The sequence below is a fragment of the Emydura macquarii genome, unplaced genomic scaffold (assembly GCF_026122565.2).
Source record: "Emydura macquarii macquarii isolate MOO-44397 ecotype Brisbane River unplaced genomic scaffold, CSIRO-AGI_Emac_v2 contig_3305, whole genome shotgun sequence".
NCBI lineage: Eukaryota > Metazoa > Chordata > Testudines > Chelidae > Emydura > Emydura macquarii.
In genome coordinates, this window is record NW_027133442.1 from 2431691 (window position 1) to 2446144 (window position 14454).

A 14454-nucleotide genomic window follows, 5' to 3' on the forward strand; every position below is an offset into this window, starting at 1 on the left:
TCTCCCCCCCCAGGGGCTTATAGTCTACACAGCACGCTTGTGCTGCAGGCAGAAATTTTAGCCATACACCTGCTTGGAGTTCTTCTCCCACACACCAACTGAGCCATGGAAGAAGCAGTTTAATTTTCTTAATTAAGCAGTTTAATTCTTCATAGCCTTTTCACATCATTTTGACATATTCAGATGAATTTTTTCCTAGTAAGTGATGTCTGAGACCACTCCCCTCTGAGCTCTCTAAACATCTCATACACTTCCGTATTTGCTTTTTAATTGGTTTCCAAAGTATTAGATAAGGAAATGCAGCACAGATGTACACAGAATAAATGGTGTTTTCAATTTACAGAATGTAGTTAAATAGGAGGAGATCAAACTAGCATGTATACTTTCCATGTGAGGGTTTACTGTTGTTTTTCTTTTTCTAAGGATTTTTTAAAAACACTTTAGGGTTGCTGTAAAGGCATAAGAAAAACTCCTTTGTAATTGTATTAAAATAATTACACTAATGTATGCAACACTAGATTTAGAAAAACAACATTGATATATCCAAAGAATTATTCAAGCCATTATACAGAAATCCCAAATTGTCATTTCTACCATCTACCTTTTTTTCTTCATTTTAACTTTTCCAGAAATAAATACTAGAAACATTAAAATGTACAACAAATAAACCAATGCAAAAAATGTAAAGCACCCAAGATTTTTTATTAATAAAAATAAGTACAATTATATTTTTAACATGACAGTGCAGAGTTTGAGCTAGCACATGAACCATGTCTTTCAATGAATGACATTAAAATACCTGACCTCAGTCCCATTTTGCACAGTCTGCCCACAAGTTTATGCCATATCACCATGAAATCAGCCTGATACAGCATTACACAGAAAACTTCTGTAAGCATCTCAGCTACCAAGGCTTTCTACAAGATTTCCAACTTGGGTAAGTCAACATTTCAAGATTCTGAATGGCATTGTAACAGAGCAACCGGGTTCTTTTGTTGACCCACTATGTTAGAAGGTACTGGAACTCGGAAGTGAGATGTTAGTTAAACGCTCTTCATTCATTGTGACAAGTACAGCTTATTCACTAACTCTGGATATAATGTGAAGTGAGAGTGGCCCCCTGATCAGAGGAGTCTAAGTCAGTGTTTCCCAAATGGTGAGTTTCAGGAAGATTCTAGATGGATCACCACATCCAGAGCCAGGTTTACCCATCACTGGGCCCTGAACTAGGCAAACATGCACTTTACCAGGTAGTGGCAGAGAGGAGGGGAAATGGAGAGCGAACCCGTCCAACACTCACACCACAGTGGTGGCTTTTGTCCTGCGGAGCTGGGCCCAGCTCCCCACTCTGGGGATTGCGACCAGTCACGTGAGGTCACAGAGCCACTCGGATTTGGCCCAGCCACCCTCCAAACCTGAGTGGTGCTGTGACATTGTGTACCAGGTTGTAATGCCTGGAACAGGGAGCTAGGACGTCCCACGGAACAGGAGTTGCTGCAATGCGGTGAGTGCAGGGTAGGCTTGCTCTCCAACTCTCATCATCCCCAGCTTCTCCTTTGCACTGTGCCTGGATTCAGATTGCAGTTCAGGGGCAGAGGGTGTATATATGTAATGATAGGTTGCAAAAAGAAAAAAAAAAAAAAAAAAAAAAAGACAAAATGCAGTTGATGAGTCACTTTAGTAAAAACTTTGGGAACCACTGGTCTAAACCTCACCAGTCCTAAGAGAAAAAACAACAGCCAAACTTGGGGAGAAGGCATGGGCAGGAGTTTGTCTGGGCTTTGGTTGTTTTTAGCGTTTTTTACATTAGCTTATTAATAAAGTCAAAGTTAAGGGCAGGGGGTGAATTCTGAACCTACATATCCTGTAATTGTTTTGGCACAATGTAGGGGTGGGCATATGCTTATAAACATAAATGGAGAACAAAATAGAAACATTCTTTAAAAATGCACTGATTCAGGGATATTTTTGGAGGGAAAAGGTGTGCCCATATACGAGGCAGTAACAGAAAGATAGGGGTGGCTGACATATATGCAGCATGAGGCCCAGCCAAAATGAATCAAATAGGAAGTCCTGAGGATTTTAATTCATGATATCCAACATCTCTGCTGGAAGTGCTGAGGCAGAATAGTAAGTCTAAAGGACTGAGGTATTCTTAATTATGGAGTTGGCAAGAGCTCTAAACATAGAATTCTAGGAGTAGTTTTGCTGAATTTCAGACAAGAACCCCAGCATTACTGATTTAATGCATGAATGTATCTTACCAGTGTATGCTTTTGCCTTAATCATGTTGACCAACACTTTTAGTTTGTGTACTTTCAAAGATCTAAAATGTTTATCAGACTTTACGTTTTCACTCCCCACTTTACAGATACCTTACTACAAATTACTAGTAAGGAACTTAAATTAAGCTAATGATGATATCATCATATCAAAAAGATTTTAATATAATTTATTAAAAGAGTCAAACATAGCTCAGTAGCTGCCTTAGGAGTCACCAAGCAAAGCAGACATAAACAATCCACAGAAATATAATGTGACAGGTTTGCACAGTCATAATACATATAAATTAATCAAGCTCATCCCATAACATTTTTGTAGATAGGTTATTTTGATACATGTGAAGATAATTTTTGCTGATATCAGTTTGAACAAATGAGATGGTGTGATACCACAAATGCCTTCTTTTTAGAACAGGATTGTGCATCAAAAAATTTGTTTTTAAAGTCCATCTTTTAAATTGTGTTTAGATACAAATGCAGCAGGAGTCCAATTATTTTCATTCAGTTGTCAGCTTTCATCTTTATAAGGCTGTTAAAAGAAAGTGAAATAAATTACAAATTGCACGTATCATAGAATATTGGGATTGGAAGGGACCTCAGGAGGTCATCTAGTCCAATCCCCTGCTCAAAGCAAGACCAATCCCAACTCAATCATCCCAGCCAGGGCTTTATCAAGCCGGGCCTTAAAAACCTCTAAGGATGGAGATTCCACCACCTTCCTAGGTAACCCATTTCCAGTGCTTCACCACCCTTCTAGTGAAACAAGTAATTGCAATTTAAAATTTAAAAAACAAAACAAACCCGAAAAGGTAGTCAAAACAATGTTCAATCAGATTAATTAATCAAAAATATAGGAAGAAAATCAAAAGTAATAGAGACATGAAAAGGGGGCAGACAGAACACTGAGTAACCAAAGTGAAGGAGACAAACAATATTTTATGTAAAAGATATTAAGGAAGAAAGATGTAATTAAAAATGTACCCAAAATCATTGCTGTTTGCTCCACATTTATTTTAAAAAATAACAAAAAAAATCCATGATTGGACATTTTTGGTGTGAACAAAAATGTTTCCAGATATGGACCAATACAAACACAAAGTCCCTAACAGCTACATCTCCTCAGTGTATGCTCAGAACCAAAAACCAACATTTATGCTAGAGCAAAAGTAAATCAATCTATTTACAGCACCATTACAATATTTCGGTTAGTAAAAGACAAGTTTCTGAAAATCAAGTTTAGCATATGGTAGTTAAATAGTAAGTCTCAATGCTATTAGCACTTTGAGTATTTCCAGACTGTCATTTAAGTTTATGGACTACAATATAGCAAACTTGACTGTCAGGAATTTCAAGTGTGCTGTAATAAACTACATTGTAATAGTCTAGAATATATGGTCTATTTGCAACTATTTAATATTTGACTGAGATAATTTCACTACATTTTGAAGCAGAGGAGAATCAAAGACGGACAAGACTAGGATATACAGGAGTGCCAGAAATGCAGTTCCACATCAGGCCACATGGAAATTTGAAAATGGGAGCTCTGTTGCAAACCCTTGTTGAGAAAAGCAACTGATTTTTTAAACTGTTCCATCTCAGGAACATCTTTGTCCAACTCCAGTACCAACTCTCCCATCTCCTCCTCTCCGCACAAAAATGTATTCCATATCAGAGGTCCACACATGTAAAAAGTTTCAAATACTGGTTTAAGGTTTTTTGGGCAGAGAGGTAGGTAGATTTATCTATTTTTAAAGCCAGGCTTCCAATAGAAAACTAGCCTGAACTAGACAATAATTGAAGTGAGATACAATAGTCTCTCCATATTCAGTAATACAAAACAAAAGTCCACAATGCCCTCCCCTATCCAAAGATCAAGTAAAGCAAGTTTTATATATGGGATCTGTGTTGGGTTGAAGGGACACAGTTCTCTTCCCAATGAGGCTGAAGGTGATTCTTTATTCCCAGTTCCTCTTACATGATATTATTTATTATGATCAGTGTTGTATCTTTTGCTCATTACACAACAAATAAATAGGAAAACAACACTTGGGCACGTTTGGCTGCCAAATAATCATATTTATTAACTATGGGCAAAGAACGTAGGGTAGCTCTAAAATCTTTGAAAGAGTGCAGAATTGAGATGATTATCAAATGATTCATCCTATCATCCAGTTCCAGCAGTTGATTATGTAAAATATACCTGCTATGTATTATGGATCTGCCCTATATAAGGTCCCATATATGGTCTCCATTATTGTAGAATCTGAATGCCTCACAATCTAACATCTGCGAGTTAAGAAAGAGATACTATCCTCATTTCACAGTGGGGAAGTGAAGCATAGAGAACCAGAGTCCAATTTCCAAAAGCATCTACGTGATTTAGGGGCCCAACCCCCATTGAAAATTACCCCTACAGACAAAGTTATGCAAGTACAATGTTTTAAGCACAAACCAGCCCTCAGGTTCCTATGTCACTTAGGTGAAATTTTCAGAAGTGTCTAAGTGATTTACCTAAGGTCACACAGGAAGCCTGCAGCAGAGCCAGGAACTAAACCCTGGCTCTCAAACCATAGGCTGATGCTCTAACCACAGATTTTTTCACAGGATTATGTACACACATTCTCTCTAAAATCCCATCAACACTCATCTAGTCTGCCACGCCTGTTCACCTGGCATCTGAATTATATACTAAACCTCGCTGCTCAACTACCTCCCTCACAAACAGAAAGAATAAATACTCAAACACTGGTTCAATTCAAAGCCCCAAGGAAACCAGTGGCAAGGCTCCCACTGAGACACAAACAGACCTGTCTACTCTAGCAGTTCAGGGGCCCACAGCCCACCCACAAAACCCTCATGGAGAACAAACGCACTTGCCAAGTCCTTCTACCTGTAAGCATAGTATCCACAGTTTCACCCTCTGAAATTCCTGTTTGCCATGCCTCTTGCCCTGCTAAAGGGAGTGTGTTGGTGTGGGAGGGGATTTGGGGTGCAGGATGGAGGGCTGATGCCTTGGGCCACAATTTTTCACAAAGAAAAAGTTTCAAGTCAGGGAGCTGGTCTCTCAACTACATCAGAACAATTTAAAGGTTGTGGGGATATGTCACTTGGGGTGACCCAAGGCTTACTTTATCAGATACGGTCAGTCAAAATCCAGTTTCTTATTAATTCATAACTAAGTAATTAGTCATTTAAATTTGATCACATTCAATCACATTGATTTGAGGAAATTTCTAGAACTTATTCTTACACTGACCTATTTTCAAAGAATTTTGGCCTCTCAATAAGAAACTGGGCATGGGGACCACAAATAAGGAGCTGGTACCATGAATAAGGAACCAACTTCAGCCTTATCTTTCTCCAAGACATAGAGCAACTCCCCAGATGCTCCTATGGCTCGAGTCCACCTCCAAATGATTAGTGGGTGGGCTGGCAGATGATCTGCAGCGTCACAGGTCAGGTGGCAATGCTCCCCTACTTCCCTCTGTTCTATAGAAGGCTGAGCTCAAACAGCTGTACCATCAGCTCTCCACATCCCACCCTTCCCACACAGCACAGCACAGCAGCATCACTTAACCACATTCAAAATCTTCCACCTTCAAAACCTGGAGGATTTGCCCTATTTTCCCCCTCCACTCTTAAAAATGACTTTTTTTTTAAATCAAAAACCAAACTTAAGTTAGTCCTTAACATGCACTGTCAGCACAATTTAAGTGACCTTTTTAGCAAATTTCAGCTAAAAAGACAATCTGACAAGTTCAATGAAACATGGTACTTTGGCCCTGAAAAAATATGTGATCAAGTCCTTATTCATGAAAAAATCCTAGCCATTTAAAAACAAAAATCTTTATATGGCAAGTTGTGAGTGTCTAGATTGTAAATTATTCTCTGGCATTAGGGTATCAGGACAAGATGACTGTCTCAAGGAAACTGGCTCTCAAACGAAAGGGCTTTTGGCATTGAGGGACCAACAGAAATTTAGGATACAGCTACACTGCAAAGAAAAACCCAGGGCAGTGTGTCTGAGAGTTTGGGGTCAACTGACTAGGGGGTCATGCTACAGGGCTAAAAATAGCAGTGTAGGCAAAAAGCAGGACAGGAAGTCTACACCGTTATTTTTATCCCCCTAACACAAGCCCCAATCAACCAACCAGAGATCTGAGACTCACACAGCAGGTGTTTTTAATTTTTGCCATGCAGACATACTCTCAGGTCCTGATCTGCACACACTTACACAAGCGTCTCTGAATTGGTGGGGTGGGGGGGGGGGGGGAGGCTGTTGCACCGTCCATCAGGGGCTGGCAGCGTCCACACTTCAAAAAAGCTGTATTCCTAACCCTGACGTGTTCACACACGGGTGGTAGATAGGCCTTTAAGCCAGGCTGCTGTGCTTTAAACACGCCTTAGTTGCCGGAGGGAAAACCCCAGCCCTCCCCCACGCCAAGTCTGTAACACGGGTGGAGAGGACGCTCCTTCCTCCAGGCGCGGCTGAGGCCCGGGAGTGGGGTCAGTGACGGGCCCCAAAGTCGCCGGGCTGGGCAAGGACCCCGGACACCGCCCCCAGTCAGAACCACTCCGCCCCGGGCAGGGGCAGGGCCGGCCGCAGAGGCCGCTGCGCCCCGGCACCCAGCAGGGCAGGACGGGGCCGACCCGCCAAGGTCACCGGCCCGCCGCACCCCCGGTCCCCGCCGCACCCCGCTCAGGCCAGGTCCAGCTTCTTCTCCGTGGCCGCCAGCTGGTCCTGCAGCCGCCGCTTCCGCCAGGCCAGGAAGCGCCTGCGCACGCGGTGGGCCTGCCAGCCCAGCAGCGCGCCCGAGGCGAAGGCCAGCAGCAGCGCGAGCTGCACCGGCCGCTCCCGCAGCGCCTCCGAGCCCCCCAGCGCCATGATGGCCGCCAGGCCAGCCACGCCCCCCCAGACACCACGCCTACGGCGGCCCCGCGCGCCCAAGCTACGGCAGCGGCGTCTTGCAGCCCTGGCAAGGGGTTGGCACGCGGCTGGCCTCGAGCCGAGCCCCGCGCGCCGCCACGTGGCAGGAGTGGCTGGTGCACGCGCACGCGCACACACACACACACACAGAGTCCGCCGCGACCGCGCGCGCCTTGGAGCCACCCCCAGTCCACCAGCTGTGGTCCAGCTGTGGATCTGGTCCTGTGCGTGGGGGCGGGACAGCGAAGCAGGGCAGGGTGGGGAGGAAGCATCTGGGCTGCTGCAGCTTTTGCTGTTTGGGAGAGGAGGATGAGGGATGATGCCATTTTGGGCAGGGTCTTGAATGTCTTGCTCCCTGCCACGCCCTCCCTTGAAAGCAACTGCTTGGGCAAGTGCACTTGGCTGCTAGGCCCTTGTAGAGCAAGGGAACAAGTTACAAGAGCCTAGTGCTATTGTATCAGGCTCTCTGCAAATTCAGGCAGATGCCACTTTATCAGTTACACGGGAGGCATGTGCATGTTTTCAGATGGGAGCTAGAAAGGTAAAAAAAAAAATTTAAACAAAATGTTTATTTCATCCCTGTTTTCAAGCCCCAAAATGCAGAGCAGTGATTCCTGTCTGTTAACACCAGACATGTAACACACATGTAAATTCAGGTGATTTCAGAGGCAATCCTTCCTTCTTTGGGTCAGACATCCTGTTTTGTTTAGATAGCGCAGGCAAGGTGAAGGCAATTGCTTTCTAGCTGGCTGTTGCTTGGTCCACCTAAGAAACATGGTGAGCCACATTCTCTATTGGCATAACCCCAGTGAGTGTAAGGATGTAACATGAGCAGGTAATTTGGCTTAATGTCTGCAGAGGATTATATCAATACCTGACTGAAGGGATGCAGCTGTCATTTGTGACTTGACAGCTTCACAATGTAAGGTTCTTGCTAGACTCAAGGAGGCTCAGACAAGCTGTGGCCAGTCCATGGCCAAAAGCACATTTTCTTATCTGTGTCTTATCTGTGTGGATTTGACCTTCCTTTCAGACATGGGCCTTACTACCATTACTATTACTCCCACATTTCATCAATTTAAACCCAGACTATAATCTTCCAGAGTTGGTTTGGGACAGGAGAAGCTGTATAGGGTTCTGCCTGCACACCCAGGGAGCCCCCACACATACACTGTTGGTCACTTTTTATAATGTGGGAATTCTCTGGCTGTTAGACTTTTTTGTTTTCCTCCCCCAGGCTTTTAAATTATGCCTGAATCTATGCCACAGGATGAGCAGACAGAAAGAGGGCACGCTGGATCACCAAAGGCAGAGCAGATTAGCTGGCACATCTGGGCGGAGGTGAAGGAAGGTGGGGGTGCTGACTGGGTGACTTAGGGACTGTTTTTTAAAAAGATGGCTGAGTTCTTAACATTTTCTCATAGGCTGTGTGTCTGTCTTGTCTATTTAGAATTTAAACTTTTGTGGCAGGGACTATGTGTTGGTATAGCTACAGCAATATAAAATATGGGGGTACACTGCACTGTCAGATTTGTCTGCAATACCTACTTTCACGTCACCAGTATCAGCACCCTATCTCTGTAACATTTGAGCACATCATACACATTAATGAATTTACTCTAGTCAGGCAGGGCAGTGCTATTAACCCCTGTTTATAGATGGTGAAACTGAGGCAGAATGAGAGCAAAGAGACTTGCCCAAGGTCATACAGGGAGTCTGTGGCAGAGCCAGGAATAGAGTTCTGATTTCCTGAGAACCAATCCAGTGCCTTCACCATGACGCCTTGTGCCCCCACTTCCCGCATCCACCCAGCCTCCACCCAGGAGGCTGTGGCCACATGAAAAGCCCCTGGTGGCCGCATTTGAGAAACACTGGACTAGATGATCACAATGGCCCCTTCTGCCCTTGAAATCTATTTAACAAGCTAACCCTAAAAGGAGCAGACAATAGCAAGCTGGCTTGTGAGGACAAAATGAGGTAGCTAAGGAGAGAATGCAAGAGCAATGTAATAAGAAAGCTATTACCAATTTAGAAAAGTAAACCACTAGAAATAATCCCACATCACTTTTTGCAGCATTAGGAATATTAATTTGGATGTCCTGGCCAAATTCCAACTCAAGTAATTACACTCTGCTCAATTGAAGGGTCTGATCCTCTCACTGCTTAATACTTGGAATGCCCACAATGGTGAACAGGAGTCAGCCAATAGCTATAGAAATACCCTTCTGTTCTTTCTGAACTGCAGCTGGGCAATACGCTCCCACACACCTATACAGAAACTCACATAGACGTCAGTGGGGGCAGATGGGGCCTAAAACTAGACAACAAAAACAATTATTAACATTGCTTCATTTTCTTCAAAGGCATCCCGTGCATGAGTTTTCAAGGAGATTTAACTGTAAGGAGAGACTGAAGAGCTAATAACAAGAACAGTAACCGGGTGCTTTTGAGCTTGAGGGATGAAAAACAAGCCAGAATTTCAAACCGAGGCAATTTTGTGACCTGTAACTTAGTTTGCCAAAATTTCTTCTCACTTTATGGAAATATTCTCTATATACTTTCAGAGTAAATGTGATAATTTTCAGGCCAAATCGTCTGAACCAAAGTTGTAAGATATCAAAAAATGGGTTTGATCATGGAAACTGGCTACTGCCTAAAGTACAGGGAGTCTACCACCTCTCCATAATACCAGGCCTCTCCCGATTCCCAGATCCAAACACTCCTAAACGCTGAGAAAGTTCAGATTTTATTTTCAAACTCTGCAGCTGAGGCACATCTCTTAGCAAAATATTGTCAAAAGAGAGAAGGGAATGAGAAGTCTACTGAGGCATAATGAGCAACTCACTCAATTCAGTTATCTAAAAAACGTTGTTTCATTTTGCTTTTACTACAAATCAGACCCTGTATTATCTCAGTCCCTGCACAGATAAATGCTTCCTTAGTAGACCAAAGGCATAGACTGCTTATGGAAATACCACAAAAGCACATAGAAAGGGCCGGGGGGGAGGAATCCTCTGACTGCAAATTGAGTTTCCTTTTCCTTTTTGCTGACACCACATTGGCAGAGGGGCCTTCTGAAGAGGAAGAGAGAGCTGAAAGCAGGAACTGATTAAGCCTGAATGTGATCCAGATTTACCACAAACCTAGGACCTCAAATCCATGCATGCATTTCCTCTGGATTTGGTGGTGTCAATATAAATAACACCAACAATTTAAGTGACAGTTAAAGTTGCATCAGGACACACCCAACTGATCCAAAACTTCTGATTTCCATGCTTTTAAGGTTACTCATAGAGTCAGGTGTTCAGGCCAGCAGGGACCATCAGATCATCTTGTCGGACCTCCTGCACATCACAGGTCACTGAACCCCACCCACTTATCCTATAGTGAGCCCAATAACCTGGATTAGACAAAAGTGTTACAGCCCTCCAGAGACTAAACTACTGTGTGCCCAGGCAATGAATAGGCGGGACCGAGGAACATCAGTGGTAACGCCAGGGAATTGATTTGGTGAGATATAGTTAGGAGAAAGTGTCCTGCATTCCTTGCCACCTTCACATTACCTATAATGCTGTTGATAACACACTCCAATATAAGACTGTCACTTCCCTCTCCAACAGATACTGTAAAGCAATACATACCCAAACTTCATCCAGCTTGCAGTCTAAATGCAAAACTTTAATGGTCACCTGATGCACTCTCGTATCAACACACCAGCACATCTGACCATCACACAGTCCATGCATGTGGGACGTTTCCTAGGATTATATATTAAGGCCAGAAGGCAAAATTATAATTCAGTCTGACTGTTTGCATAACATAGGCCACAGAGTTTCAGCCAGTAATTCCTGCATCAAGCCCATAATTTCTGCTTGAGTTGTAGCCTGGGTTTTAGAAAGATACATAGTCTTGATCTGAGGACTCCAAGAGATTGAGAGTCCACCACATTTGGGGAGTTGTTCTCATTGTTTAATTACTCTGACTGTTAGATGTTTATACCATATTTCTAGTCTGAATTTGTCTTGCTTCAATTTCCAGCCACAGGACCTCATTATATCTTTTCTGCTAGATTCACAAACTCTGATACCAGATTTCTGCTCCTATTAAGGTCCTTATAGAGCATGATCAAGTCACCTCTTAACCTTCTCTTGGATAAACTAAATAATTTGAGCTCTTTTAGTCTGTCACTGTAAGGCAAAGTTTCCCAGACCTCAAGTTATTTCTTGTAGCATATATATATTGGCATTATGATATTTTCTGTCTTATCTATCCATTCCCTTGTGGTTCCCCACACGGTTAGCTTTTCTGACTGTCACTGCACATTGAACAGATGTTTTCAGAGAACTGTACACGATAACTCCAAGATCTTTTTCTTGAGTGATAACAGCTAATTTCAACCCCATCATCTTGTATGTATAGAGTTGGGATTGTTTTTTTCCAACGTGCATTACTTTGCACTTATTAACATTGAATTTCTTCTGCCATTTTGTTGCCCAGTAACCCAGTTTAGTGAGATCCCTTTGCAAATCTTTGAAGTCAACTCTGGACATGACTATCTTGAGTAAGTCAGTGTTATCTGCAAATTTTGCCACCTCACTGTTTACCCCCTTTCCAGATTATTTATGAAGATGTTGAACAGCACAGGTCCCAGTACAGATCCTTGGGGAACCCTGCTATTCACCACTTTCCCTTGTGAAAACTAACCATTTCCCCCTACCCTTTGTTTCCTATCTTTTAACCAGTTACTGATCCATGAGAAGACCTTCCCTCTAATCTCATGACTGTTTACTTTGCTTAAGAGCCTATGGTGTGGGAGTTTGTCAAAGGCTTCCTGAAAGTCCAAGTACACTATATCAACCAGATCACCCTTGCCAACATGCTTGTTGCCATCCTTAAATAATTCTAATAGAATAAGTAAAGCACAATTTCCTCTTACAAAAGCCATGTTGACTTTTCCCCAACATATCATGTTCATCTCTGTGTCTGATAATTCTATCATTTACTATAGTTTCAACCAGTTGCCTGGGACTGAAGGATGGCTTACCAGCTTGTAATTGCCAGGATCGCATCTGGTGCCTTTTTAAAAAATGCAGATACATACAGAGAGTTCATAGCATCAAGCAGAATTCATAACTTACATATAGGCAGACTCTCCCAGTCATCACACTGATGCATTTTCAAATATTCCTTATTGTCCTTAACTCTACAGGACATACATTTTTCAGTGGTACATTTAGCTTCCCTTATCACTGTCTGCATTTAATAACTGCTAATTTATGATAATTGCAATCAACTTCTTCTTTTTTCCCCCATTATACAAAAAGTTAATTCCTAGGCACTGTGGTCTAGTGAATAAAGCATTGGACTAGGACTCAGGAGACCTATGCCCTGCTCTGCCACTGATCTTGGGCAAGTCACTTCATCTCTTCCTGTGCCTTAATTTCCCCATCTGTAAAACATAAAGCGCGTTGAAATCTACTGATGAAAAGCGCTATGTAGGAGACAGAGATGATTATTATGTACGTTTCTGCCTTAACATTGCTGATGCTGCTTTTTAAGTCTTGTGTTAAGGGTGTGAGTTTGATGAAGTTGTATACCACTGAAGCTGCTCCTACTTAAGGGTCAGCCAGCACCACAATGTCACAGCTCCAGCACAATTGATAACGGGGCCTATTGTTTGCATATGTATGACAAAATGTTTCCTTGTATTAGTATGTGTTGCCTTGCCTTAGTGTTTGACTGTGTGTGTGTTGTGATGCGAGTGAGAGAATGTGTGTTAGAGGACTGCATGTGTGTTTTGTCCTCTGGGGAGGTGCTTGTTCCATGTGTGAGAGTGTGTTTCCTTTGTTTTGTGTGTGTGAAAGAGAGTTCTCCTGGGGCAAGGGTTATTGGATATGTATATGTGTTCTCCTCTCTGTTGGTCAAGGCTATTAGGTGGATCAGTGTGTGAGGCTATCTTGTCTTTCTTGTGCCCATGTCAGTATCAGCCTTCTTCATTCTGTCTGTCTGTCTACCTCTCCACAAGCCTCCCCATCTATCCCTGGCTCGTCTCCCCCAGTTCATCTGTCCCTTGACTCCTCTTCCCCCAGCCCACCGTTTGTCTCTGTCCTGACCCTGACTGGGATCTCCTGTCTGACCGTGGCTGCAAGTGTCCCCCGAATCAGTCTGTCCATCTGGTCCTAGCAGGCCCGGGGCTAGGCTTCCTTGTCTATCTGGCCCAGGCTGAGATCTTCCCCAGGCTCTGCCCCATCTGTCTAGCTCTACCCGCTGTGTGCCTGGCTGAACTTCCCTTTCCCAGTTTGTTGTCAGTCTGTCTGTGCCTGGCCAGAATCCCCTCCCCCCAGTCTGTCTGTCCATCCATCCATCCCTGGCCAGGCTCCCCCTTTCTGTCCCTCTGTCCCTGGCTGCAATCCCCTCCCCCCAGCCTGTCTGTCCATCCCTGGCGGCCGGGCTCCCCCTTTCTGTCCCTGGCTGCAGTCTGTCTGTCCATCTGTCCGTCCCTGGCCGGGCTCCCGCTTTCTGTCCGTCTGTCCCTAGCTGCAGTCCCCCACCCCCGTCTGTCTGTCCTTGACTGCAATTCCCCCCAGTCTGTCTGTCCCTAGCTGCAGTCTATCTGTCCATCTTCCGTCCCCGGCCGGGCTCCTGCTTTCTGTCCGTCTGTCCCTAGCTGCAGTCTCCTTTCCCCCGAAGTCCGTCCGTCTGTCCGTGCCGGCCGGGCGCCCTGCGGGGCTGGGAGCTGTTTCCGCCGCTCGGAGTCACGTGCGGGCGGGGTTAAAGCTCGCGCGCGGCGGGGCTCGCCGGGGATAGAGTTTGGTCGGGCCATGTTCGCGGCAGCCGTAGCCCGGGAGCCGCCGCTCGCTCAGGAGGTAACGGGGCTCTGCGGGCGGGGCGGGCAGCAGGCGCCGGGACTTGCCGCGGGGTGCAGGGCACGGGGTTGGGCACCGTGCCTCTCTCCCCGCAGCCTTGGGGCACATGTCTGCCCCCCCCCTTCCCCAGGCTGGGCAGGGGCTCTTTGCGTGTAACCCTCCTCCCAATTTTCCCCTCTGCAGGACAGTGCTTGGCCCCTCTGCCCTTCACCCGCTGCTTGGCATCCCGCCCTGCAAGGGCCTGCAATAACTTAGGGGAGTGGGGCCCCCTTCAGGGTGTGTCCCAAGCCAGGCTTCCTCTCCCTGCACTTCCCTTCGCTGTCCTCCTGGCCGGGGGAATCTAGGGCAAGCTGCTTTTGTGGGGCTAGCAGTGATGGTG

The 14454-nt window shown here is 44.7% G+C and overlaps 2 protein-coding genes across 3 annotated transcripts in view; one reads left to right on the forward strand and one right to left on the reverse strand.

Annotated features, from left to right (window-relative positions):
- Positions 1-683: 683 nt before the first annotated feature.
- Positions 684-7240, reverse strand: MTLN (mitoregulin). Its single transcript, XM_067532810.1, has 2 exons — positions 6977-7240; positions 684-2811 (listed from the first exon to the last, which is right to left on the reverse strand). The coding sequence occupies exon 1, from the start codon at positions 7165-7167 to the stop codon at positions 6982-6984; it is 186 nt and encodes a 61-aa protein (XP_067388911.1). The 5' UTR covers positions 7168-7240; the 3' UTR covers positions 684-2811; positions 6977-6981.
- Positions 6595-14454, forward strand: part of LOC137143170 (two pore calcium channel protein 1-like) — a 36184-nt gene continuing 28324 nt past the window's right edge. Inside the window, exon 1 of one of the 2 annotated variants that reach the window (XM_067532808.1) lies at positions 6595-6788. Coding sequence is in view for 1 of the 2 variants with exons in the window: in XM_067532807.1 (XP_067388908.1) it covers positions 14031-14075 (45 nt within the window). In the remaining variant the exon portion in view is untranslated. Of the gene's footprint in view, positions 6789-14016; positions 14076-14454 lie in introns of those variants that run through there. The other variant, XM_067532807.1, reaches the window with a different exon arrangement.

Coding starts and splice junctions, on each gene's coding strand:
- MTLN (XM_067532810.1), bottom strand. CDS start 7,167: ATGGCGCTGGGGGGCTCGGAGGCGCTGCGGGAGCGGCCGGTGCAGCTC.